Source organism: Odontesthes bonariensis, chromosome 7 (genome assembly GCF_027942865.1).
Source record: "Odontesthes bonariensis isolate fOdoBon6 chromosome 7, fOdoBon6.hap1, whole genome shotgun sequence".
Lineage (NCBI taxonomy): Eukaryota > Metazoa > Chordata > Actinopteri > Atheriniformes > Atherinopsidae > Odontesthes > Odontesthes bonariensis.
The window spans coordinates 18,249,605-18,275,473 of record NC_134512.1 but is presented as its reverse complement, the minus strand read 5'-3'; the positions used below and the strand labels follow the sequence as shown (position 1 = coordinate 18,275,473).

General features: G+C 40.2%; 1 protein-coding gene across 1 annotated transcript; it reads right to left on the bottom strand.

Moving 5' to 3' along the window:
* Nucleotides 1-19,551: 19,551 nt before the first annotated feature.
* On the bottom strand, nt 19,552-21,618 carry LOC142384680 (ras-related and estrogen-regulated growth inhibitor-like protein). Its single transcript, XM_075470982.1, has 4 exons — nt 21,545-21,618; nt 21,394-21,447; nt 21,225-21,301; nt 19,552-20,884 (listed from the first exon to the last, which is right to left on the bottom strand). The coding sequence occupies exons 1-4, from the start codon at nt 21,591-21,593 to the stop codon at nt 20,471-20,473; spliced, it is 594 nt and encodes a 197-aa protein (XP_075327097.1). The 5' UTR covers nt 21,594-21,618; the 3' UTR covers nt 19,552-20,470.
* Nucleotides 21,619-25,869: the final 4,251 nt, after the last annotated feature.

Here is a 25,869-nt window from a genome sequence, read left to right as displayed (position 1 = left end):
ACATAACCGAACATCTGCGTTTTCACCTGTCTTGACAACCCAAATGCATTTGCTGTTTAGCGCAATCTGCCCTTGTCAGCTAAATAATAAAGTGTGCACGCAACTTTTTTGAGCACACTGACAGGTGATCGCATGACAGTGGACTGCCCCTCGAAATGAGGACGTAATAATTCCGACAGCGAGAGGACTGAGGACCGGGACATGCGAAATTGTCACGCCATTCCTCTGGGAGTACGACTTGGGCGTGTAAAATCAAGGCAGTAAACAGCGCCTGCACAATAACCACTACAATTCTCAAGGCATCCATGCTTCTTCAGTAAACAAAGGTCGCACTTTAGACTTTAAAGCAGATTTGTTGTTGTTTTGGCGCATATTGTGACGTTCGAAAACGCAAAACTCCGGTTATCTCTGTCTACACGCAGCTGCATAAACGGAGTTTTCAAAAATCTTCACTTTGCCCGGAGTTTTTAAAAACATTCGTTTACGGTGCGTTTTTATGCGTTTTCATGTGGATGACAGGTCCAAACGTAGAAAAATATATTTGTTTTAGCAGATACCCGGCTACGTGTGGATGGGGCCTTAACCACAGGTACATAGCAGGGGTCGAGGTGAATCAGGTTGTGATCTGACCTTCCAAGTGGGGGGAGAGGAGAGGAGCTGTATGCATCCTTAACATTAGCATACAGCAGGTCGATGGTTCTCTCCTCTCTGGTGGGACAGTTCACATACTGTGTGAATGTGGGGAGTGTTGTGTCCATGGTGATGTGGTTGAAATCACCCGAGACAGCAATGAATGCACTCGGGTGTTGAGTCTGTAGCCGGGCTATGGCTGAGTGGATGGAGTCACTTGCCGACGTCGGGTTTGCAGAGGGGGGGACATAAACAGCCACCATGATGACCTGTGTGAATTCCCTGGGTAGATAATATGGTCGTAGTCCAACAGCACAAAGTTCAATATTCGGGTCACAGAGATGCTCCTTGATGGTGATGTGAGCGGGGTTGCACCATCGGTTGTTCACGAGAACGGCGAGCCCCCCACCTTTGCTCTTACCGCTCCTGGTGCAATCTCTGTCAGTCCGAACGGTGTTAAAGCCCTCTATGGAGACGTTGTCATCAGGAATATCCTGGTGCAGCCATGTCTCCGTGAAACACATTAAACTGCATTCCAGGTACTCCCTCTGACTCCGGGCCAGCGCTGTCAGCTTGTCCATCTTATTCCCCAGGGACCGCACATTTCCCATAATAAGCGAGGGGAGATCTCCCCTCGCTTATTATGGGAAATTATGGGAAATTATGGGACTAACAATTTTATGTTCCGAGAATGTTCCGAGAATGTTCCTGGAACGTTAGCCCTTGGTTGTTTTTAGGTTCTGAGTACGTTGATTTTTGTTTTTTTTTCGGTTCTAATTTGGTTAGCAGGTTACACCTATTTATGTTCCCAGAACGTTATGTGTGTGGTTCCCATATGGTTCCCTTGCCGTTCCCATATGGTTCCCACAACGTTGTTGGTTAGATATTTGGTTCCCTAGACGTTCTCATGAGGTTCCCCCAACCTTGTTTATTATGTGTTGGTTCCCCTATACAACCAAAGGGAACGTTTTTAAGTGGTAGATTTTGGTTGGTTATAACCAAACCTTTAGAGAACCAAAGTCAAACGTTTTATTTCAGTTCTCTGTAACAAGGTTATTATGCACTTTAGTAACATGGTTGATTACATATTTGGGTTCTTTCCCACAATGTTGTCATATTTCTAGTTTGTAAAAATGCACGACAACTACTTACTTCAGAGCTAAGCAGTGATGGCAAATGTTGCAGGACGAGAATGTTTAATACCAAATCAATACTGTTAAATACAAGAATAAACATCAAAAATGGGTGTATTTGCATGGTTTTATTTCAATAAAACAATAATAATAAAATATAAACAAAAAAACAGTATGAATAAAATACAATTAACTACAATAATAAAAAAATGGGTGTGGGTGCTGGTGCTGGTATTTGGTTCAGTCTGTTCCGTCTTGAGGAGCTGGCCTAAAAAGAATACGAAACGGTTTAATCCAACTTAGTACCAATATTTAATTTCATTAATGTGACTATTTAGAGATTGATATGACAGACTAAAGTTTACATTTACCTTCTGTGCGGTGCAAATTTCAGTGCATGGCTAATGCACTCTTCTATGTCAGCAACCTTTGTTAGCGGGTAGTTCTGCATGCAGGCCTCTACAAATGAAAGTTAAATGAAAGTTCAAAAAAAGTTATACATTTAAACTTCAATCAAACTTGGCATAACACTGAATTGTAAAAAAATACCTGTTAAACTTACCGGTAATAACTTTGTACAGGGCCAGGCCCTGGAAGGCCTTTTTTGCCCTCCTCCCCCTCAGGCTGTACTCCCCCAGGACCTGATTTGTAGCCACCTGGCGTAACATGCGCCGAACGGCGGCCCCCGGATTCGCCCCACCCAGGCTTCCCAGGAAACGTTTCTAGAAAAAGACTAAACAAATTAAATGAAGTGAAAACAAATGAAAAGCTTATGTGGTCTACTTTCATTATTCAAATTAAACACATTACATGCATACATCTTCATATATAATTATAACCAATTAATTACCATTTGGTTCTTTCTCTTTGGTTGGGCCAGACTCCTAGCTCCTCCAGCTCCTCCACTGTTTGACATTGACTCAGCAGGACCTCTTCCTGCTGAGGAGGCTGATGCTGAGGCAGGTTGGAGACAACAGCAGCCTCTAACGTGTCAGACTTCTTCTCCAAACCCTCAATCCTCCTCTCGATAGCCTCCATCCTTCTGGTCACACGCCCCATGTGCTCTTCCATTGCTAGGTGTATTTATTATAGAATTGATTTTATTTTTTTTAAATTAATATACTTGTTATATGTGAAAATGTGTGCATGTAGTACTTACTTCTTCTTATTTGCAACTGGATGGCCTTCTGTTCCTTCATAACTAAAGGTAGAATTGAGATGAAATTCATTGTAGTTTTACACTCAAAACACTTTTGCTGTGTGAACATCAATTGTGTATAAAGTACTTACGCTTTATTAGGACAGCCATGCCTGATGCCCCCCGCTCTTCGCCATGGGTCATTCCTGAAGTTTTTGAAAAGAAAATTGTTGGCTTGCTTTCTTGGTTAGGAGCTTGTAATCAGATAGTATAAATATATAATTCAAAGCAAATATACCCTCGACTTCCGGGAATAGTGATTGTTCCTCAATATCCGAGTCTTCACCCGTCTGACAGCTGGGTGCATGGCTGGAGGGACTGGCGGCTACACGGCTCTGAGGCCCTGCATAGAAAGATGACACAGATGTCAATTATAATATGGCGAGATTCTTATGTATGTAATTTGAAAACAGAAGCATCACACAATTGGGAAAACGCTTACATGATGATGAAGGAATGTGTTGTTCTGAAAAGAAAAAAAAGAACCAATTAGATTAATCACATAACATGTAATGGGTGATTTCTGTGATGTTGGCACCAAGATACGCAAAATTATTTGACAAACTTACCAACTGGGCTTTCACATCGCCGCACATTCCTGGCCTGCTTCCTTGGCTGAAGAGCTGACTCATCTGCAACGAAAGACCATCATTTGTACTGACAGGGAAACATTTATCTAATTTTGTACATAATTCAGTCTGTACTGAAGAGGCCTTACCCTCACGGGAGGAATATCCCCGGGGGGCCTGCGCACTCTTTTCTGGTTAATGGCTGTGCCATCATCTGTCTCTGTGCAGGAATTGACCATATATTGCACATATTTCTTCTCTGCCAGCTTGTAGTTATCTGTGTGAGGAGATGATTTTTCAGCAAGTAGAACAAAACTGTATTTCCATGCATAGAAAAAATATTAACCTTTTCAATGTAGTGCATAGCAAATAGTGTATAGCTCACCTAACAATGGAACTCATTATCAAGGAGTTAGGCCCTTGACTTACTTGAGTGTGTCTGCATTTAACTGAATTTAAAACAACTTATTTTATTGTAGCCTATTTTACTTATTCCATTTCATCTTTGGTTCAAATAATATGCTATATAAACAATAAATGGAGAAACGATGAATGAAAGCTGCACTAATAAAGTGGTATGCTCAGTCCAAGAGATTAGGAGAACACATATTTCACTGATTTTGAAAAAAAAACGCCATACTGCCATCCTACATAGTGCAACTTTAACTAGTCAACAAAAATGAATGTTACCTTTTGAATCGCGTCTTCTGCCAACATGGCCGACCGGAGTCACGTGACTCCTCATTCTCAATCCCTTATGTGAATGTTTTCCTACAGGCAGGACGGCAGTTCCCTGTCCACAAAATTGCTCTCTGCATTAAAGTACAGAGCTGTTGTAGTAAGCGTATGCTCTTTATTTGAATCCAAACTATAGCATTTACTTCTATTGTACGACTGTCGTGCGTTCGCGCCAAAAACGCGAACCTAAAAACATCCATAAAACTTATATTAACGGTAAAAAAAAGTAACACAAGACATCTTGGTAACATAAAGTATGTAACAGAGAATAATGTACAACAAATATTTAAATCATAAATGGCTACATTTTCGAAGAAAATAACACGATGTCAATGCTGTATTATTCACACAACTTTCCCTCAGCAGAACACAACGAGACTGTGAGGGCAGAGGGGAGGGGCTACAGAAGCCCAGCAGCATCAAAAAGGGCGGAGGTGTGCTCAAGGAAAATGTATAAAATAATGGTAAATGAATATAACTCAGAGATAAAATTCATAAATACTCAAAATAACTTTGTATTCTTTGTAGACCTATGTTTGTGTCCCTTCACTGAATTTAAAACAAATATCATACATTTTGTATTTTAATATTTTGTTTTTGGTTCAATAATAATAATAATGAGCAATTCAGGCATTATAAGAAATTAATGAAAAATTACAATTACAAAATTGACATTTTTCCAAGTGTAATTTTTAATTACACCTTAAGTTCTGAAAAAAACCGAAAAACAACTAAGCATAACGTTGCTGGTTAGTAGCAGTGTAACTACTGGCTAACGTTTCATATGGGTGGTTCCCTAAACGTCCAAGGAACGTTTGGCTTTCACTGTAACCAAAGGGAACGTTTTTAAGTGGTAGATTTTGGTTTGGTTATAACCAAACCTTTAGAGAACCAAAGTCAAACGTTATATTTACGTTCTCTGTTACTAGGGAATGCCTCCTGGACGCCTCCCTGGTGAGGTGTTCCGGGCCCGTCCCACTGGGAGGAGGCCCCGGGGGAGACCCAGGACACGTTGGAGAGACTATGTTTCTCGGCTGGCCTGGGAACGCCTCAGGGTCCCCCCAGAAGAGCTGGAGGAAGTGGCCGGGGACAGGGACGTCTGGGTTTCTCTGCTTAAGCTGCTGCCCCCGCGACCCGATCCCCGGACAAGCGGAAGATAATGGATGGATGGATGGATGGATGGATGGATGGATGGATGGATGGACGTTTTAAAATATTGTCTCCTTTAACAATAAGTGTTGTATCATTCTTCCAATAAAGTTTGAATAATAAATTTTTTTTTAGATACAATTTGTGTGAAATACGATGATCAAAAGAAAAAGAAGGCCGGAGTAAAATGCTCTATTGACCATGTAACATCAGGCTATTACTAGACTGAGGCCTGCAGCTGCTGTCAGCCTGGATGTCTCAGCAGGTCAGACAACCTTTGACTGTCTTCAGTCGTTTCTCAGTTCTGAACTTTGACAGAATGTCTGGTAGCCTCTGGTTAAAAATGCCATTAAAAAAGCACAACAAAGCTGGACAAGTAACCTGTTCACCTTTACTTTGTGATCCACTACATTAATGTAACAGAACTCCAGAGAGCTAAAGTATCCCGATAAGTGCTGTTAAGTGGATGAGCTGAAAAGAAATGTTGGAGCCCATCACCCGTTCTTAAATGCAGAACCAATCTTTTCTCCTGAAATTGCCTTCCCATGTGAATTGCTGTCAACTTCCCATTACACTGTGCAGTAATCAGCAGGCCAGTATTCTTCATATGTGGCACTTTGGCTCTGGACCGAACTACCGCTGCTTGGGAAATGAGCAACACGCAGATTAATTTGTGTTCCTACAGTTGGAGCCTAAAATTCAAATGTGTGCTGTTCAAAAACAACCTCTGTTGTTAGCGATTCTCTTTTCCCACTCAAACAAAGCTGTTATCACTGTCTTTTATACACACTGTCCAAATAGAGATTAACACCATACATCTATGGTATAGTGATATTTTGAAGTGCTATGGATAGTGATAAAATAGATTTCAGGATGGTTTCCGGATTGGCAGAAAAGACAAATATACACCATACAGGTAGAAAAGGACAAACAAGTACATTCACCGTGTTTGTGTGCATCAGTAGATGGGCTTTTCCTTCTTTTTATTTTGTATTTTTGGACCCAACTGCCCTCCTGTGGCTACTGTTAGGAATTAATTTGTGTGATACCACAAGAGCACTCACTGTTTTCAGTGCCTCAGCTTATAGAACATAAAACATCTGTGTATTTGTCCAAATGTAAAAAATTTGATGACTTTACATTTATTTGTTAACAATTATTATTAATGAACAAACTACTACAACTACCCAAAAAGCTTTGTAGAAGGGAAATTCTTTTGAGATGAAGATTTTCAGAATGAATTTGATGACACTGAGTTCTGTGTATGAATAACCAGCTTCGTGAATAACCAAATTTGTTAACTTGTTAGAGTTGTTTCATGTGTTTAACATCTGTCTAGTTTATTCTTAACCTAATGCTTCAGCTAATGTTGGCAAGTTATGTGAGGTAAAAAATCATTATCTCCCTGTCAAGTAGTCAGGTGCTTTTTCTGTTTGAGCTGTTGACCTGCTGCATTTCCAGAAAGATTTAGTCTCATGTAAGCAAATCATCATAAAAGTAGATGTTTTTAAATGTGGGTAAATGCTCTAAAATAGGAAGATTACAATATGTTTTATTGTCAGTAGTACCTTGTTTTTTCTCAGAACCAGTCCAGTAACTCCCACTACCTCCCTTGGAACAAAGCTATATTATGACAACAGGAAGGAATGGCATCACACTGTACCCTACAGGCAGTGTTGCATCACAGTTTTTCAATAAGCACAACTTTCTGGGAGCAGTTTTTTTTTTTTTTTCAATTGCACTGGAGACATCAGATCCACGCCACTGGGTTTCCAGCTGTGTTGCAGAAAGATAGAAATCGATCAGATTCATCTGTTTGTGTCCACAAGTTGTTGCTGTCAGTTTCAAAGCCTCTATGTGAGACTTTAAACTCTGTCGACATGAGGTTCTGTAAAGGAAGTGTGCTGTGTCCACTGTTGCTTCCTCAAATGCATCACCTATTGAAAATGACGTGCGCACCCAGCATCCAACACTGATTGAAGCTGGAGCTGATAAAAACCCACAACTACTCGAGTATAATTTGATCCTGACTGCAGAATTCAGTTGTGTTTGTTGGTGTTTGTGGCTTTTAGACCAATGTAAAAAGGATTTACTGTGGTTACTGTGGTTGTTCAAATAAACACGCAGCTTTTGCAGTGTTTTCAATCAGGATCTGCCTAAAAGGATTGCATTAATGTAAGCATGTTACCTCGGATGATTCAAGGTGCAAGCAGCTTCTTATTTTCATTAGGCTGGACATTTCCGCATTGAGCTTACTAAACTGTTATCATATGTTGGATTGGCTTAGTATGATTTGACAAAAGGGAAAAACAGCTGACCTGGCTCTACCCGTTCCTTTGTGCATATTATTGATTTAAAATTTAAGACAAGAGTCACCCAGTTAATCAGTAGTCTTTACAATAATAGACTGATTTAGGTGCCTTTGTGCAGAACTAGACTGTTGATTTTCTGTGAAGATAATGTAACCAAAAGCTGGCTATTTACCTTTACAAAATGTAAATATACTGCTAGCAGTAGCGTAACAAAACAGCTCCGGCCCAGATCGATTCATTTTGTTTGGAATACAAATACAACTAAGTACACCTCTGCCTCCTAAGTGCTAGCCTGTGTGCCTTATTTATATCAAACCAAAAGTCAAGAGTATTTCCTTGGGTTTAAATCCCCAGGTGGCGTCGACCCTGGTCATTCTCTCTACAGCCCCTCGCGACACAAACTTTGTTCAGAATGAAATCCCCTGGTAACAAACAAATGTATCATCCAACCAAGTAAAACCATAGCTGTTCATGTAGAATGTCATGAATAAGTAAAATATTCTGGTGTACTCTGATCAGATTTCAAGACCTTGAAGCATAACCGCACTCCAGGTTTTTAGCTCAATTGCAAGAACTATTCCAAGTTCTTTGAAATTAACTGCACAAATGAAAACTTATCTTCTGAAACATTTTCATTCACATTGCGTTGCTAAGGCTTATGATGAATCCCTAATTTCTCCTGACTGCTGTTCTGCTTGAGCTTTTTTTTTCTGCTTTTGAAACTGCTGATTGCAGTGTGCTCATTCATTCAGAAAATTGGTTAGGCTCACTGATGAGCGCTGAATCTTATTTAATCAAATCTTGCTGAGAAATTCAGGAGAGAGCGATGGTAGTTAAAACATTTTTTTTTTTCAAACCATCATGGTTAAAGAGGGGTTCCCCAAGGTTGAGATGACTCTTTGCTCACTCAATGGCTTCTTCCTAATGTTCTTCCTTGTGATTGTGTTGACTTCTTTCCGGTAACATGTCTTTTGTTTTTCTTTTTGTTTCTCTTACAGCCCAAAGTATGAAAGTCAAAGTTTATTTGTCAACCTTGTGATTATAACTAGCAGTTGGTTCTGTGTTAGAAAAGAAAAGTTGACGAATATTAAACTGCTGCAGACTTGAGGAATGCTTTTCAGACAGTTGATCCCCAAGAACATCCTCCAAATGTTTTGATTGTTAAAAAAAACAAAAAAAAAGATCTAAAGATCTACTTTCATTTTTGATGCATAGTTGAATGCCTTACTGCACGAGCCTTGATGTAGTTGAAGAGAAATTCTTAGGCGATGTGATCAATAGCATTCCTCACATTCTGCACACATTCTCTGCAACACCCCCTTTTTTCAGCATAATTCAGAGGATGAGCATCACACAAAAGTACAGACCCCTGCAGTGGGGTCAGCCTGGCAGGCCACCATGTCTGCTGAAGTGTGTATGCATACTGACAGGATATGTTCTGTACACAAAGATATATGGGCAGTCGCTATTACGTTAAAGGGGTTGAGCCACACTAAAAACTTTACATCTAACAAGCGAGAAGTACTTCTGAGGGTGACAAGGTGACTTTAAGCAGAAAATTAGTGGACAATGATTTCTCCATCCAGTCATAGACCGTCATGTTTGTGTTTATCTAAGGTCTGGCAATCTTTTATAGAAGGTTTTGTTTGCTCATAGTTTATAGAGGATGTTGAAGTAGAATTTTCAAATGTGAAGAGAAAAGGTAATGCCATGTAGAAACACATTAAAGGCGGGGTAGGGGATCTTTTTCTGGAACATTTTTTTAAATATTGCTTGAAATACTCTTCACACCCCCATTGCAATCAATTAATTAAAAGTTTTGACACAAATATGAAAAGTTTTAGTGGCCTCTAGAACGTACAATCTAGGAAAAACAGTCCGTTCACAATGATTGGATACTGATGCCGTCTATCAAACTGCAATCTGCTCCTCCCTCCCCCTCCTTCCCCGTGCGCGTACCCTGCTCCGTGAACGAATTACGCGTCCAGAAGCTTGGCAGGAAGCTAAACTAGAGCCAGCTTGGCTAGCACCTAGCATTATTAAACGTATAGTTATCATATACTAAATACTAAATACTAAATACGGCAACGATCGATGCTTGCTGTCAGAACAGCGCTCGTGCACCTTCGTGCTCGTGCGCGTTCATGTACTCTAGAGGCGTGCCTTCGGGGGAAAGTGAAGAAAAGGGTTGGGACTTTTGTGTATTTTCAAAATGCAGCTTCACTGGACTCAAAATCCAGGATCTCCTACCCTACCTTTAAGAGTGAAAATTAGGTTTACAGGAGTTTGTTTTTAACTTCGTAATCTTCACTGGTTGCCTGGCAACATAAAGACCCCAGAAAGTGTGTTATTCTAATTTTTTTGTCATAAACATATAAACATATAAAAACAGTATTTATTAAAAAGTACTGTCCCCCTCTCTTAATCTGTACAAATCCATTCAAGAAAAAAAAAAAAAATTTTCAAAAATCCGCTCAATCAAGCTTGTGTGATGTCTGTTTTTAGATTCATTTTCACTTTAAAAAATGCGGCTGCATGGAAATGATTTTTCCTGCCTGTAAATTGTGTGTGAAATCGTAAAAACCTCTTGTGGCTACTCACAAAAGGAATCATCTTTCACAGAGCTGCACCCAGTCTCTCCCATTATGGTGTGATGAGTCACTCAAACGCCATGCCTGATCTCATTTACCGGCTCATGGGTTAAATTCGGTCTCACTTCCCCTCCACGTGAACCTTTCATGTGAGAGGAAACGTTTTCCCAACCCCGTCTCTTTTTATATTAGATCAAAGCATTTTTAGCTCTGACCTCCAGTTGTGACATGGGGGTTTTGGGTTATTAAAGGCTAAAAGCAGCCAATATTTTCTTCTTCTGTCAGATCATGTAAATTATAATCCCTTTTAATCAACCTGAGTGCTTTTCTTTTTATTGACAATATTCTGCTGCAGATATGATTCTTTTCATGTAAGTGAAAAGCAGAATGCGGGAGTCACTGTCTTTAAACATATCATACAAAATAAAGTTTATTTGGCTGTACCCTTTGACTCTATCAATGGGTAGAGCATACTTTATTAAATGTTGTGAAGGAAAAGCAGCCTGAGTTATCTCTGCCACTTGTTTCTGGTATGCAAGGCCAAAAGTGAGAATATGTAAGGCCATTTCAAATATTCACACTTTTAACATTAACTGATATTTTGACTTTTTAAAAAAAAAGTTGATTCTTGTTCTTGACCCAAAGAAACATCTTTGCACTTATTCTTTTTCTCAGTGGGTTTTTTCTAAATGGTTTAGTGTGCTTGACTTAAGACTAACAGCTTTTCAAGTATCTGATTATTGTAATGTTTTCTGCTGGATAATTCTGCCATGTTCAAGTCAATATGCCACCAGATGATATAGCTGTGCAGCTCTTACTCTGCTATTATTCTAATCAGCGCCCTCTATAAATAAAAAGCCCTTTGCAACCTGTCAACTTTACTGTGTCACTGGAAATTACATTTGGACAAATGGGGGGGAAATATAGGCATTTAAGACCTGACATAAACAGTCAATGCGTTTGCACCAGGTTTTCAATAATGTTCTCAAAATGCTGGTCCCTGAGGCAGCAGTGAGATAACCCGTTAACTGTTAATGTGGAAAAGCACAAGTGCTACTGAACTTTGAACTTTCACTATGTTCACTGCAGGGGGTGAGTTCTGGTTACTGTTTGTGCACATTAAGATCTTGTTTGGAAAGCCGCCGAGCAGCACAGCACTGCAGGGGGTCTGATAAGTCTTTGTGGGAGAGCTTAGCAAAGGCAGGAGGGTACGAAAGGAGGAGGGATAGCTGGAATATTTGAGCAGTTAACACGTTTTTTTTCTAAGCTCATTGAGCGCCTCAGTTTGTTTTACAGTCCACACATTCCAGACCCCCTGTGCAAATACCTTATTAATAAATGAATAGTCATTGTCCGCTTGACAAAGCCTGTAATGCCACAAGGTAAAATTCCAGGTAAGAGCGTGACTCAGCAGAAAGTGGGAAATTTAAGTCGATAGTCATTATGTGACAAAATGCTGTAGCTAAACGACCACAGGTTAGCCAAAGTAAAAATGGACTTTTTCTTCTAATCTTTAGAATCAGGTTTGACAAACAGAATCTTGGTAATCCAATTTGTCATTTCACATTGACATTTCAATCAATTTTAATACAGCAGAAAACAACTACTTGTATGCTCAGACTTGGCATTGTATTGATGTACTTTAACTCTTTGTCTTCTTCATCCAATCAGCAAATGTGTAGCCATTTCAATATGAATATTTAAGTCCCAGTCTGTAGGAATCTGGAAGTGATATATCCAGAAAAATGTCTCTAATAGTGTAGATTTTCATGAAAATAACACGTATTGCAGTTTCATTACCCGTTACTTACTGGTATACCTTTACAGTACATTCTCTGTCAATTTTTCAAACAAGCCCAGGAAACCTCTCATAACAACTTAGGAGCAAATTTTTCACCACCAATCTATATGGAATGTATAAATTGCTTCTCTGACACTGAAACAGTATAATTAATTCTTGATTCATGTTTCATTAAGCAGGAACAGCGTAATATTAGGTTTAACATCCCTTATTTTTGGAGAAACAACAGGTACGATCACATAAAAAAACCTTTAGGGCTTTGTTTCAGCTCCACTGGCTTTTTCATATTAGTTTCAGGTTACTTTCCCGGCACTTTGGCTTCTTCTGTGTTCTACCTGTATGTTTCCCTTTTACAACCTTCCCATTTTACTTGTACTTGCTCAAAATTTTAGATACAGTTGACTAAGAACAAACAACATCTATTGCAAAAGCCTGAGGTAATTACCATGTTGAATTCTTTCCATTGTTTCAACTGTAATCTCTCTTGCGGGGGCCATGTATCCTGGTAATCAGCCTGATGTACCAGCTGGTATTATGCAGTTAGAAGCACTCCGTTTTAACTGCAGACTCTTTTAAATATTTAATCTTGTGTTGACATTAGTTTCAGAAATGCAAATTATGAGGTGACACCATAGTCTTTTCTTCTATTAGATCTGAAAGAAGCCAAAAACTATATCAATTTTTCCAATCATTTAGGTAGGTTTTACAAAGCCAAAATAATCAGCTGTTAAATTAAAATGTTTTGTGTCATATCTGCCATTTTCTCTATTTTTCTTTTCCTAAATAAACCAACTGAATGAACAACCTGCAAGAGTTGTGATTCCATCATTTTTGCCAGGGGTTGTATCGACACAAACATGGCAATACAAGAGGTCTCATGCAGAGATGCTGTGACAACCATGTTTGTCATTTCAAAGACAAATTTGATCCAACAGCTGGAGGGAGAAACAGCCAGAAAGTTGACAAATTGTCAGATGCATGGGAATAAGCCAGTATTATGGGTCCTGGAGTCATTCAGATGCCATTTTTTTGCCTGCAATCTAACATCGAAGTGAGGACCTAATTGTGTTGTCCTTGAACAAATGTTTTCTTTGCTGCTTCCTCCTCTCCCTAAGAGTAACACTGTAGGTTCTTGTGCTTCCTGATGAGGATAAACACAGAATGGGCTCTACAGACAGCAATTCGGCTATTTTTTCTTCTTTTGTTCTCTAATTTTTCTGATACAGCAGCCCAGAACGGACCATTTAATCACTTACTGTATAGAGGGCCATACAATATTGCCATATTTTTAACACCCACAGTGGTTTTCACATGCTTCAAAGGAAAGGGTGAGTTCTTCAGTTGGTTGTAATCTGCAACTTCATCGGTAGATGTCACTAAATACGTAGCTTCTTCATCCATTCAAACAAATAAAAAGATAATCATCTTGTAAAACACAGGTTTGTAAGCCCCAGATTTGCCTGAATATTGTTTTGTTGGAAAATTTTAAAGGTTTAGCCCAGGATTGTTCTACATTTACATGTAGTTACTTGCTGCAAGATTTTTCTTGTCCTTTTATTTCTTTGTTTACCTGGTCTTTGAACTTGCTGTCCTCCTCAAGCCCATATGAGTGGCTTAGCGAGCCGGTAATGAAATAAGGCTTGCTTACATTGGATAAGGTAAAAGAAAATTACATTGTGCATTGATCAGAGATGTCTGTTGAAAATGTGCTGCCAGCCAGAGGGGAACAGGCACTAGGTGCATCTCTGAAAGGTAAAAAGGAGGAAAAACTAAAACAGAAAGACTTTACACACAGCTCATTTTATTAAGATAAAACAAATAGAATAAATGGGTTTCTTTGCAGTCATATTCAACAGAGACACTCTGGTCACCTACAAGCAGAGCTGCCAAAAATCTCTGCAAAATAAATTTATTCTTAGCTCAAAAACTTTCAGTCGATTGAGGATCACTGCTGGTAACCTTACTGTTCAATCTGGCACAGCAGCGCTTTAAACACCCTTTACACAAACTCATCTCATTCCCTCAGAGGTCCTTGTATGACTGACTTAATGTGTTCAGTCAGGGCTCAGTGGTTTAGTTACTATTTGACAAAACATTTCAACACAAGAGTCATGATAGCCTTTCAACATTTTCAACATGTTACAGTAACACCATAAACTGCCAAACCTCTGGGAAACAGGGGGCTAAAATGGTGTAAACAAACACATTTATCTGTGGTCGACCGACGGGGGATGCTTTTCAGCAGGATGTCTCAGAAAAAAGCACATGCTCAAACTTTGAACCTGTTGCTGTACAGTAGCTTTGGTCGCCAGCAATCATCAACAAACCTGAAAGGTGCAAGAGTAATAACAAGCTTCCTATTGTGAGAAATCACTCTCTATGTTACAACATACTGCAGACAGGCTCAGGCTGTGAACAACACTCACTCGTGGTCAGTGCCACAAGCTGGGCTCAGTATTATGATGTGAGGACTTCCCATGGCCTGTTTCAGCTCAGGCAGTAAACACTATGAAGGACGCCAATGAGTAAAGAAAGGTAATGTGCCTTACCATGAAGGACCTCTCATCTGCATTTGGTGTAAGGAAGGCATTAAGGGGTAACAACACAGGACATGCAAAGCATTAATCTGATCAACTGTTCAGAAGACTTAAAAATAAACTCTTTCACATGAGCGACATAAGGCTTCACTCTTCAGTTTAACCCTTGCATGGTATTCGGGTCAAATTGACACAAATAAAATTTTCAAAAGAAGAAAAATGGTACAAGTATACATTTTTTATACCTGAAACTCAATGGTCTTAGCTTATTTTCTGTGATAAACATGTACAAACCAAAACATTTTTTTTAGCACACATGCTACTATACCCCACACATTTACATCCTTCATGGTCTTCGGGTCATTTTGACCCGCATACACAGAGACACACAGAAACATGCCCACACAGACACACACAATGTTACATTATTATCATCAAAGCACACAGAAGCTGTTTGTTCTCACTTTCTTTTTTAGATGTAATTCCATAATATTGTCAAAATCAAAAATTTTCTCACTCTATATGCTTTACACCTGCACATCAAGGGGGTGAGACAAAGAGAGAAATACCTCTAAATCACAGTACAGTCTTCCAGCATTAGTATGATCAAAAGATTTAGCCAGAGGACTTTTGAACTCATATTTGAAGAGAGTCAGGCACATAGCGATGTGGAAGAGGAAGATGTCTCCAAATATGAGGATAATTTAGATCTGAATCTGAATGTGAATTTGAAGATGACCTTCACTCGGAATATGCACCACAAGGAGCACCACAGGTGGCCGCTGGAGCAGCCCAAGAGCCAGCCACTGGAAGAGCCTCACAGACATATTTGTCTAAGAATGGACAAATTGAATGGTATTCATCCCCAGTGACAGACCCCCCCGCTCAGCTGCTAACATAATAAGGATGGTACCAGGGCCCATATGATTTTGTTCTTATGTTCTTACTTATGTTCAGGATATCAAGTCATCCTTTGAGCTGCTGATTCCTGACTCAGTTCAGAAAATTATTCTGGATATGATTCATTTTGAGGGGAGACGTGTTATTGGTGACCAGTGGAAAGAGATAGACATCATGCATCTGCATGCCTACTTTGGCATCCTCATCCTTGCTGGTGTCTACAGGTCAAGAGGGGAGTCGACTGAAAGTCTGCGGGATGCTGAGGCAGGGAGAGCAATTTTTAGAGTCACAATGTCTCTGAAAAGCTTCCATATATTCCATGTATTCTCCAAGATAAGGATGATTTATGACACCCAAGTATTGAGTATAGTGGATTTTTTAACATCAATTATAATGACAAAAAGAGTAGTCACCCTTTCATTGTTAATTGTGTACTAGTAGAGACTGATTGTATTCGTTAAACATATATATTATCTCAGTTGTTTGAAATTGAGATAAAGACAATATATGTTAATGGTTTATGAAATACATTTTTTTGTTAAAATTGTTTTTAAAGCCCCAAATATGTTCCGAGTCAATTTGACCCGAGGGACACCAGAGGGTCCCAAAAGTGCAGACCATACAAGGGTTAACTACAAACCTGTTACCGTATTTTATAGTTCAAAACTGGACCCCACACATTGGTTAGGAAGAGTCATTAAAGCTTGACATGTAGCCAAATCTATTCATTTTGGACTTACCTGACAAGCAGCTTTCACAACAGCCTTCTGTGCACCCCTGGGACATCTGTGAATTGCTGTTGTTCTAGAAAAGGAAGCTGTGAATGTAAACCTGCAGATTCGTCACCACATCCTCACCATTCAGTAACATAATATTCCTATGTCCTCAGGGACAATGCCAGTGAAAAGGTTTTCAATGAAATTCTTACAGAAGTTGTGGTCTGTCAGAAAAAAAGCACAAAACAAAACATGAAGGCCTGCAGAAGGTTTTGGCGCAGCAGGTATTGCGTAACTTTTTCTTGTGAGAAATTCCAGGATGCCTCGAATTTCCTATGGTTAATTAGGAATAACATGACTTGGCATGACTTCTTCTGTGATTAACTTACACATCGATACGGAAAGGGCGAAGCTGATGACATGTCCTTCTACAAATCCCGTAGTTTTAAAATGGCGGAGCGACATGGAGACATTCATTGGGGTGTAACACTGTTATGTACATTCGCATGCTGAATATAAAGAATATAAGAACACTGCACTTTTGTGATGGAGGTAATTAATAACGATTGAGGTAATACTTGAATGATAAGACTCAAATTTGTTAATAGACAACGTGAAATATTACACATTTATAGCTTTAAAAAATGACCTCTTTGACTTTGACAAGAGAACAATAAAAGACTCAGAATCTACTTACTCAAAATAGTTCATGTTTAGCATGTGGTCTCAAATCCTAAAGTGCTCTTTTTATCGTTGCACTGATATCGGAGGGTCCGTGGGAATTTGCTGAACCAGTCTTCATGAATTCCATGGACTTAGAGAAGGCCTATCCACTCTTGGTGTCTTGTGGGAGATGTTTTAGGAGGATGGGATATTGGGCCCTTGGCTATGGGCCATCTGGTACATGGACAACCAGAGTTTGCACTCGATTTGCATTGCCAGCAACTCGACAAACTCATTTCTGGTGTGTGTTGGACTTCGCTAGGGCTGCTCTTTGATTCTGATTCTCTGAATAACCTTTGTAGATGGTATTTTTTGGTGTAGAGTGTTTCCAGTTTGGTCAGCTTTGGACTGTGTCTTTGCTTTTTGGCAGATGATGTAGTCCTGTCGGCTTCATTGAGGGGAGACCTTCAGCAGGCCCTGCAGTGATTTGCAGCCAAGTGAGAGTCAGCAGCTCCAATTCTGGTGCCACAGTCCTCAGTCAGAAAAGGGTGTATTGCTCACTCTGCCTCAAATGGAGGAGTTTAAGTATATTGGAGGCTTGTTCACAAGTGTAAAACGGCTTTGATGCGGATGCTGTACCAGTCTGTTATGGTAAATAGAAAGCTTAGTGAAATAGCAAAGCTTTCTACTGACCACTCAATTCCAACCTGTGGAGAGTGACCAAAAGAATGAGACCATAAATGAGCACAAATAAGCTCCTCGTGAAGGACGGCGGGGCTCAAACTTAGAGATGGGATGAGGAGCTCCAGACATCTCTCAGGAGAGGTGTTTAAGACACGTCTTGGAAGGAGACCTTGGGGCAGAAACAGGAATTGCTCGAGAGATAATGTTTGTCGCCCCAGAAAAGGCTAGTAGAGTTGGTCTGGAGATCTCTAATCTACTCTGAGGTAATCAAGGTAGAAAATGGATATGGATGAAGAGATTGATAAATTGATAGATGGATGGTTTTTATGGTGAAGTTGCAAAGTTTTGGAGGTCATCGCGTGTCACATGCTGCAGTATTAAATGCTTGATGATAAGCAGCACTTGCCAAAAAATGTGATGTGATTTTTGGACTGCTCTCTAACACTATAGATACAATGCATTTTTAGTACAGTTGAGCTGTCAACAAGTTCCCCGCAGACATTTTCTAAAGACAGAAAATAGCCAAATGTTATCCTAGCGATAGTATTGTGCTTGGATGTGTTTGAAGTGTCATAAAAGAAGATCTTGTACACAGTACGATGTACGATTAAGTATTTTTTGTGATACAGAATGTTTACCTAATGTCAACAAAAGCCTGTTCTGATTCATATGCTATTGTAATATTATGGTAATACTTCCACATGCATTTGCTCAGCTTGAATAGCGGTCAAAGCACATTTCTTGCTGCATACTCACTTTTATATTTTTCAGTTGAATGTCATTGTGGCAGCATGTGGAGACGCATGATTTCAGCTCCAGTAAAGATAAAAGCAGCTCTCACAGGTAGAACATCTTAGTCAGCCTGCTGTTTGGAATGAGTCTCATTTAGAAAAAACCTTGGGGGGTCATAGACTGTGACAATGACCTGAAAGAGCCAGACAGCCAGAGTCTTACTTTATTAACCCCTGCCTTGTTCCTGTCAGATTCTTCAAATGCAAGAACAGAGTAGAGGAGCAGCGGCACCAGCTTACCTGCCATTTGCCCCTTTTGTGCTGCTTCCTTAATACTCAGATCACACATCTTCCAGACACCTAACAACAGAAGCTGAAGAGAGGGAAGGGTGCCTCATCTTAGGGGTCAGACCAAGACTTCAGTAGACCATAGGCACATTGGAGGATTTTTCTTCAAAATGAAACTTGCAGAGGCTAACAAAAAAATAAGCATGGGACATAAAATCTTAGCATGCCTCTAGCTCAGGAAAAGACTGAAGAAGTTAGGGCCTCTATTCAAGAATTTAGATCCTTTTAAAGGACCAAAATCCATGTAGACAGTCCCTGCTGTTCTACATTTGTTTAGTTGGCATTTTTGTCCAACATTGAAATTGTTAAATATACTAAATATACTAATTTGCATGTCCACACTATACAAAATATAAAAACTATTCCACACGAAGAAAAAGAAGAAGCCAAGAGAGCATTATTAATCTGATAAAAGCTGACATGAAGACCTGAAAATGTTGCTCTCTCCAGGCTTCCACTAACACTATCCAAGTATCATTACAAGGTTCCATGGAATTAGGCCACTACTCACAGCCTTGAAACCAATGCACTTTGAAATGATACTGATGCATTTTGTGCCGTGAAGGAAAAGAAAGAAGTCGGTGTCGTCACAACAGAAAACAGCATGAAACTACAAAATTCCCTAAGGCTAGCTGCAACACTCCAAAAGTCTCTTTTCAGGCTGCAAGTTGTTGTATCAGAGTTCATTTATTTCAGTTTTCACCTGTGAGTTTTCTCTGCCAGACAAGGCCGTTCTGATTTGATGCTTGAACATCACTCTTCATGGATTTTAATGGCTCTGTAAACAGTCACATTACTGGAGAATACTTGATTTCATCAATAAACACAACTTTATTCAAAAACCTCGCAAGCCATAAAACTTCATGCAAACATTTTGTTTTCTCTATGGTATACAGTGAAGTCAAGAGACAAAACACAGGAGACCTAAGAGAGAGTCGGCACATCTTTCAGCCCAGTAAATATGATGCTGTATGTTTTACTTCAGTAGCTTAAAAGAGGTCTGAGCGTGATGCTTTTTGGTCACTTTGGTTCCTCAAGAGTTTCATGAGATCCATTTTAGCTCTCTGCTGGACACGCATCTTCTCCCAGCATGACTCTTCCCTCTTTGCACCACAGATTGGCATCTTATAAAACTGAGGCTGAATGACGCTCACTCTCACACAACACAGCATCGGAACAGCTCTACAGTTTTTCCATTGAGTTTAACAGCTCTGAAAACTGTGGACTACATTCGGGACACTGTCATATTCTGTTTTGAATCAATTTTCTCTTTGAGATTCAAATGAAAGACAACAAAAAGTGGTTAAAGCAAAGAGCCCACGAGACTCAATAACAGTCTGTCTCTTGCACCTGCTGGATCATAATTAGAATGGTTTCAAAAGCTTTTCAGTTTTATAACAATATGTTTGGCTTATGCATCATAAATAAAGGCACATTCACTGTGTGCATAGACTTTCTTCCAATCTGAAGCCACATCTTGTAAAACATATTAACAAACATAAAGCACACCTTGCTTAACACTGAAGAATATCACATGTAAAGTGTCTGTTTAAGGAATCAGATTGTTGTGTATTTTCATCAGTCTTTCCTATCTTGAGGTGCAGAGAACATCTGCATCTTTTCTTACATTGTCTTGTTGTTATACTCCTTGGAGTCCTGATGCAGCTCATGATGAAAGCAGGTCCAACTTTGTAGTGACAGATTCTCATATCCATCCAGTCGAACACAAACAATACGTGACCTCTCCTTCCCCCTTCTGCCGTGCTCTCGCTAAAGTGAGTCTGTTCGTCTCCTTGCAAACACTGCAGACATGCTTTTAACGATGCCCTTGAACCTCAGAGGCCTCTTCACGGCTAGCCTGGCGTCCTTCATCCTGTCCACCAGCCCGTGAAACACTGTGAGCACGCTGTGGTAGTTCTCTGCTGCCGACACCTCGTAGAAGAGGCTGTCCGAGTTGAGTGCCAGCAGCCGGCCCTCCTCGCTCAGAACTGTCCGTCTGTGGTGCAGGTCCCTTTTGTTACCCACAACTACTATGGGCGCTTTATCCGCACCGAGGTACTCTTTGGTGGACTTGATGCTCTGAATGAGTCTGCCGATGGCGTTGAAACTGGCCCTGTCACAGATGCTGTAGACCAGGACGTAACCATCTGCCCACCGGACCTTCTTATGGAAGAGGGACGCCTCCTGTGAAAGCAGGCATTTGCATTTAAGTTTACACAGCAACATGCAGCATTAACAAGCAACAAAGTACATTTAGGCCTACTGAAGTAGTTTAGTACAAATATTATACTCAATTCTCTGTTAGTTCTACTACACATATTACACCGTACTTTTATCTATTTTTTTTAACCTAGTTTGTCATTAAGAGCTACCGTTACAAACAGCTACAGTTCTCTAACTTTAACTGGCAAATCATTTTGACACTATCCTTCACTATTAGCTACTTATAATATCTCAGCATGTGGGTTGAGTAAAGTGATATAAGCAATGTTACGATTGTTAGTACTAAACTGCGTCTTAATACCTCAGAGTAAGGTGAATCCCAAATGTTGAGAGTGACCTCTCTCGCATCTAACGTAAAATTGCGACTGTAAATGGATTCTGGAAGACAAAAGAAATAAAGTTCGAGATCAGTTTCATTGAGTAAATGAGCAGAATTGTTACAAGAGCAGAACAACTAACTGGACACTCACCAATGTCTCCATATTCTCCGATGAATCTCCGAGTTAAGAGACGCACGGTCAGCGCTGAAATATATTTAAAAAAAAAAAACACCTTTATTCATCCATGCGACGGGTGACGCAGGCTGTGAGAAACTTTTATTTCCTCTAAAACGATTCTTACCTGATTTCCCAACGCTCTCCGTCCCCATGACAACAATGTTGGCTTCCATTTTCAGGGAAACATTTGTGTTGGTCTTCTCCATGTGAGAGTGAGGAGGAGGAAGCTGCTGCTGAAGGCACTTATTATAGCACGGGCAGGTGGGCGTGGTAGACAAAGCAACCGCAACAACTATAATCCCCAGCGATAATTTAATGATGTCACGTGGTCCCTCGCTCGTGTCTGTCAGACTGTTGCGGGCAGAGAGGGGAGGAGGACTCACAAATCAAGTCCAAACTTGTTCCCTGTGTGGAACCGCTGCTCCTGCAGAGGAGACCCACGCCTTTAATTCTCACGTTTTATTGAAGGTTATTTATTCTATGGTTGGAATGACCGGTTATGGGAGTTTGTTGTTGTTGTTGTTTGCTTTCCATTCTTGTGTTTTTTTTCCCTCGAGGTTCCACTCCACTGCAGTTTATGTCGTTATCTGTTTGTGGTATTTATATGACGGATGTGGTTAGCTACAATACGAATTTATACAAATAAACTGCACGAGCACACATTATATTGCATTGTTATTCATTAAACTAAGACTGCTTCATAATAACTTACTCAGTGTCGGCCAGTTGCAGCACAAAACAATACCTAATGCAACACTAATGCAATCGTAAAGAAGATTTTGATTTATAATTCAAATTTAGATGAAACGTTTGTGAAATATGAGGCACTGGAATGTAGACTAAAGCTGAATTAAGTAAATATTTTCAATATGATGCTCACACTTTCAAAGTTTACTTGGACGTTTGTCAGGTAGATGTAACTAAAACATTTACATCTTAAAGGGATAGTTCGTCTCTTTTGACATGAAGCTGTATGACATCCCATACTAGCAATATCGTTTATGAACATTGACATACCCCCTACTGTATACTGCAAGCCAAGTTCCAGCCTCGTTTTGGCGTTGACAAAAGTAGTCCGGCTAGTTGGCTGGGGTTTAAAAAATAAAGCGTTTTGCTTCTCAAAACAATATGCGTTCAAAAGAATAATACATTCGCATCACAAAATCGTTCATCCAGAAAACGTCAGTCCTCTCAATCTCTTGGCACTATTTTCTCTCCCTTCGTATCACTGCGTGCTGCCACCTGCTGACAGCCGCGCCTGTTACAGTTTTTACTGCTCGGAAACAGGGGACTGCTTGGTCTGCACTTTGGTCTGCACAGTCTACACAGCACGCAGTTTTGAGAAGCAAGACGCTTTATTTTTTAAACCCCAGCCAACTAGCCAGACTACTTTCGTCAACGCCAAAGGGAGGCCAGAACTCGGCTCACAGTACGCAGTAGGGGGTAAGTCAATGTTCATAAACGATATTGCTAGAACAAGATGTCATACACAGACATCCCAAGTCTCGCGGAACTTCCGGGAGTCTCCCTGATATTGATAGTTAATCACGGATGCCCGCGAGTCGGATAAAATATCCCGGATTTTAGACTATGCGAGGGAGTGTTTTTTTTTTTTTTTTCAATGCGAGTGAGAGCGTGCAGGCAACACAATAACTCGTGCACCATGCGCGTTTGGACTGCGCAGGCACGAGAGAGTGAGGGGTGTGGGGAGGGGTGTGAAACCTGTGCGTATCATCTGTCCAAAGCGATGCTCTGTCCAACGAGCGTTCAGGGCGACTGCTTATCAGAGGGCGCGCTGATTGGTTTAGTCAGCAAAATAAGCCAATAACGTTCGGTGTGGGAGGGCTTCGATTTACTCTCTGACAGTCACCTAAGTTACCACTCAAAACTGTGCATCCTGCCAAATGGCAGAGGGTGAATCCTCGAGAAAAAAACGAAAATATAAGACTCATTTTACAGCAGAATATACTAAAGTATATCCATGCCTAGTGAAGGTGAAGAATGATGACACCGTGGCGAGGTGCACTGTATGCAGCAGTGACTTCAGTATTGCCCACAGCGGACTTAATGACTTTAAAACATGTAAAGGTAGGCTAAGTTGAACGCGCCATCATCTGCATTTTTTTTCTGTAGGTTAAATGCTGTTATGAAATAAAGCAAAACGTATCAAAGACTTATTTAAAGTATCAAACACATTTAGTCACTAAATTGTGAAGGCCTATATCTAACTAGCCAGCTACAGTATCTAACTATCTATATCCAGCCTGTCTAAGCCTTTAAAAAAATCCCCAATTTAATAGGGCCGGGGGGGGGGTCGATAAGCATCTCCCTGAAACGAGTTTTTGGAACTTGGGATGTCTGCATACAGCTTCATGTCAAAAGAGGCGAACTATCCCTTTAATGCAGGGCTGGGCAACATTAGGCCATATAGACAGAGTTATCTGAAAGGTCGACAACTGAAATTGTTATGTCTGGATGTAGTGCTGGGCGGTATGACCAAAAATACATATCACGGTATTTTTTCACGGTATCACGGTTTCACGGTATATCACGGTATTTTTTTTTCATGCATAATTAGGTGTTCACAGCATTTTCTACAGATTGAGAACAGAATTAAAATTAAAAATTAAAATTCTTCAAAATAATTCCTTCGTTAATAATTGGTCACACAGAATTTTATTGTATTAATATTCACATCTTCATTGTAAACAAATTAATAACATAGCTAATTACACTGGTCGGACTGTTCAGCTCTGTTTCAGACTGATACCTCCGGTTCAGGCTGCTCCTCATCCTCAACACGCACGTCTCTTTTTCAATCGCGGAAAATATTTTTCAATACTCATCTGGATTGAAGCAGCAAACATTCAGTGTAAGAGTTTAAAAAACCTACTTTATTTGATTCACAGCTGCAAGTGTTTAGACCTCGACAACCCAACTACATTTTTTTTTTTTTTTTTTTACGGCAAACTTGCGACTAGTTAACTTTATAAAGAAGGTGCTATGGGTCGGGTCGGGACAACATTGTATTAAAAATATAAATTATTTTTATAGGACTTTTAATGTGTGATTTTATAAAGTTGCACGTGATACCAACCTTTTGTGAATTTCGCTAGCCGTCTTCTTTCGGTTGAGCTAATCTAACGCGACGCTGAAGCTAGCAAGCTTCCACGCTTCCAGGGAAGCACGGAGGGGAGGGGCTGTGTGTGTGTGTGAGTAGGCTATGTGAGAGAGACGCGTGACTGACAGAGAGACGGAGGGAGAGCAGGGAAAGGAAATGCAGCCTAACGAATACGAGTATTTTTTAAATAGCTTTAAAAATAATAATAATAACGAAGCGCAATATGTGGCGGCCGGTGTTGAATCTGTGGCGCACCGCCACGAATTAGTCTATGTGTGGGAAACACTGCTATCCACCTTCACCTTCGCGTAACGCAAGTGCTTATTACCACCTCGCACCCAGACAGTAAACATGCGTTTTTAGAAGCGAAACACTGAAAAGGGTCCCGTCTCAAACAATGTCGCGCGACGCAGCGTTCCCCCCGTTGTGTAATCAAATACACCGGTATGGCGGTATATTAAAAATTCATATCATAACGAAATTATAAACCGGTATTCGGTGTGAACCGGGATACCGCCCAGCACTAGTTTTATGTAGAAAGCTGCTCGAAAAATTCTTTTCAGCTCTTTGTCGCATAATTAAACACTCCAGCTCTGTAACAGTAAATAAAACACCAGTTATTTTGAGGTGTTTGCATTGGGATTGTCTGCTCTGTTTGCATCAGTCGTTAACTTTATCACATTATTCTTATGCCAAAACTTAATTCTTTTGTATGACAGGTTTTAGAGCTGATGGAGGTCTGCTTGATGACCAGATTTTTTTCTTTATTCTGGAGTGCATTGCCTTGTGATTAATCTATTCAACACTATTCTTTGTATTGTATATGTTTTTTATTTTGCATCCTTTGAGTGCACTATAGCATACAGGGTATGTAAAACTCATTTGGATACTATTTGGAAAAAAAATAGCGTGCTCCTTTATAACCCACTATATCAGGAGTACTGAGTGCTTTCAAATGCAGCCTAGATGAGGGGTGAGTGAAGGAGAGTAGCAAATAGTTTAAAGGGGATAGAGAATCAAAATCATCTTTTTCACGTTTTTGGTGTTAGTTCTGAGTCTCCCCGCTGTGGGGAGTACACACGAAGTGCCAGCAAGTGTCAGAACCTCTGTTTCAAGTACTCCCCTTTTTTGAATATTCCCCAGAAAAAGTGCCAATCCGTTTTTTGTGAAAAAGTGATGTCACTTTTTCAGCAATCGCCCCCCCACACCCAAATCCACAGCCACCCCGTTTCAGACACGCCCCTTCAGCGAGAAACAGGAACTGGTGTGCCTTCCAAGGCTGTGAAAGCGGACTACGATCGTTACATATTCTTCACCCGGAAAGCAAT

Bases quoted from the DNA above. Each gene is read 5' to 3' on its own strand.
- LOC142384680 (XM_075470982.1), bottom strand. From the start codon at position 21,593: ATGGAAGCCAACATTGTTGTCATGGGGACGGAGAGCGTTGGGAAATCA. The intron at 21,448-21,544 runs GTAAGAATCGTT...AATATATTTCAG, and splicing joins GGAGAGCGTTGGGAAATCAG to CGCTGACCGTGCGTCTCTTA. The intron at 20,885-21,224 runs GTATTAAGACGC...CTGCTTTCACAG, and splicing joins GGGATTCACCTTACTCTGAG to GAGGCGTCCCTCTTCCATAA.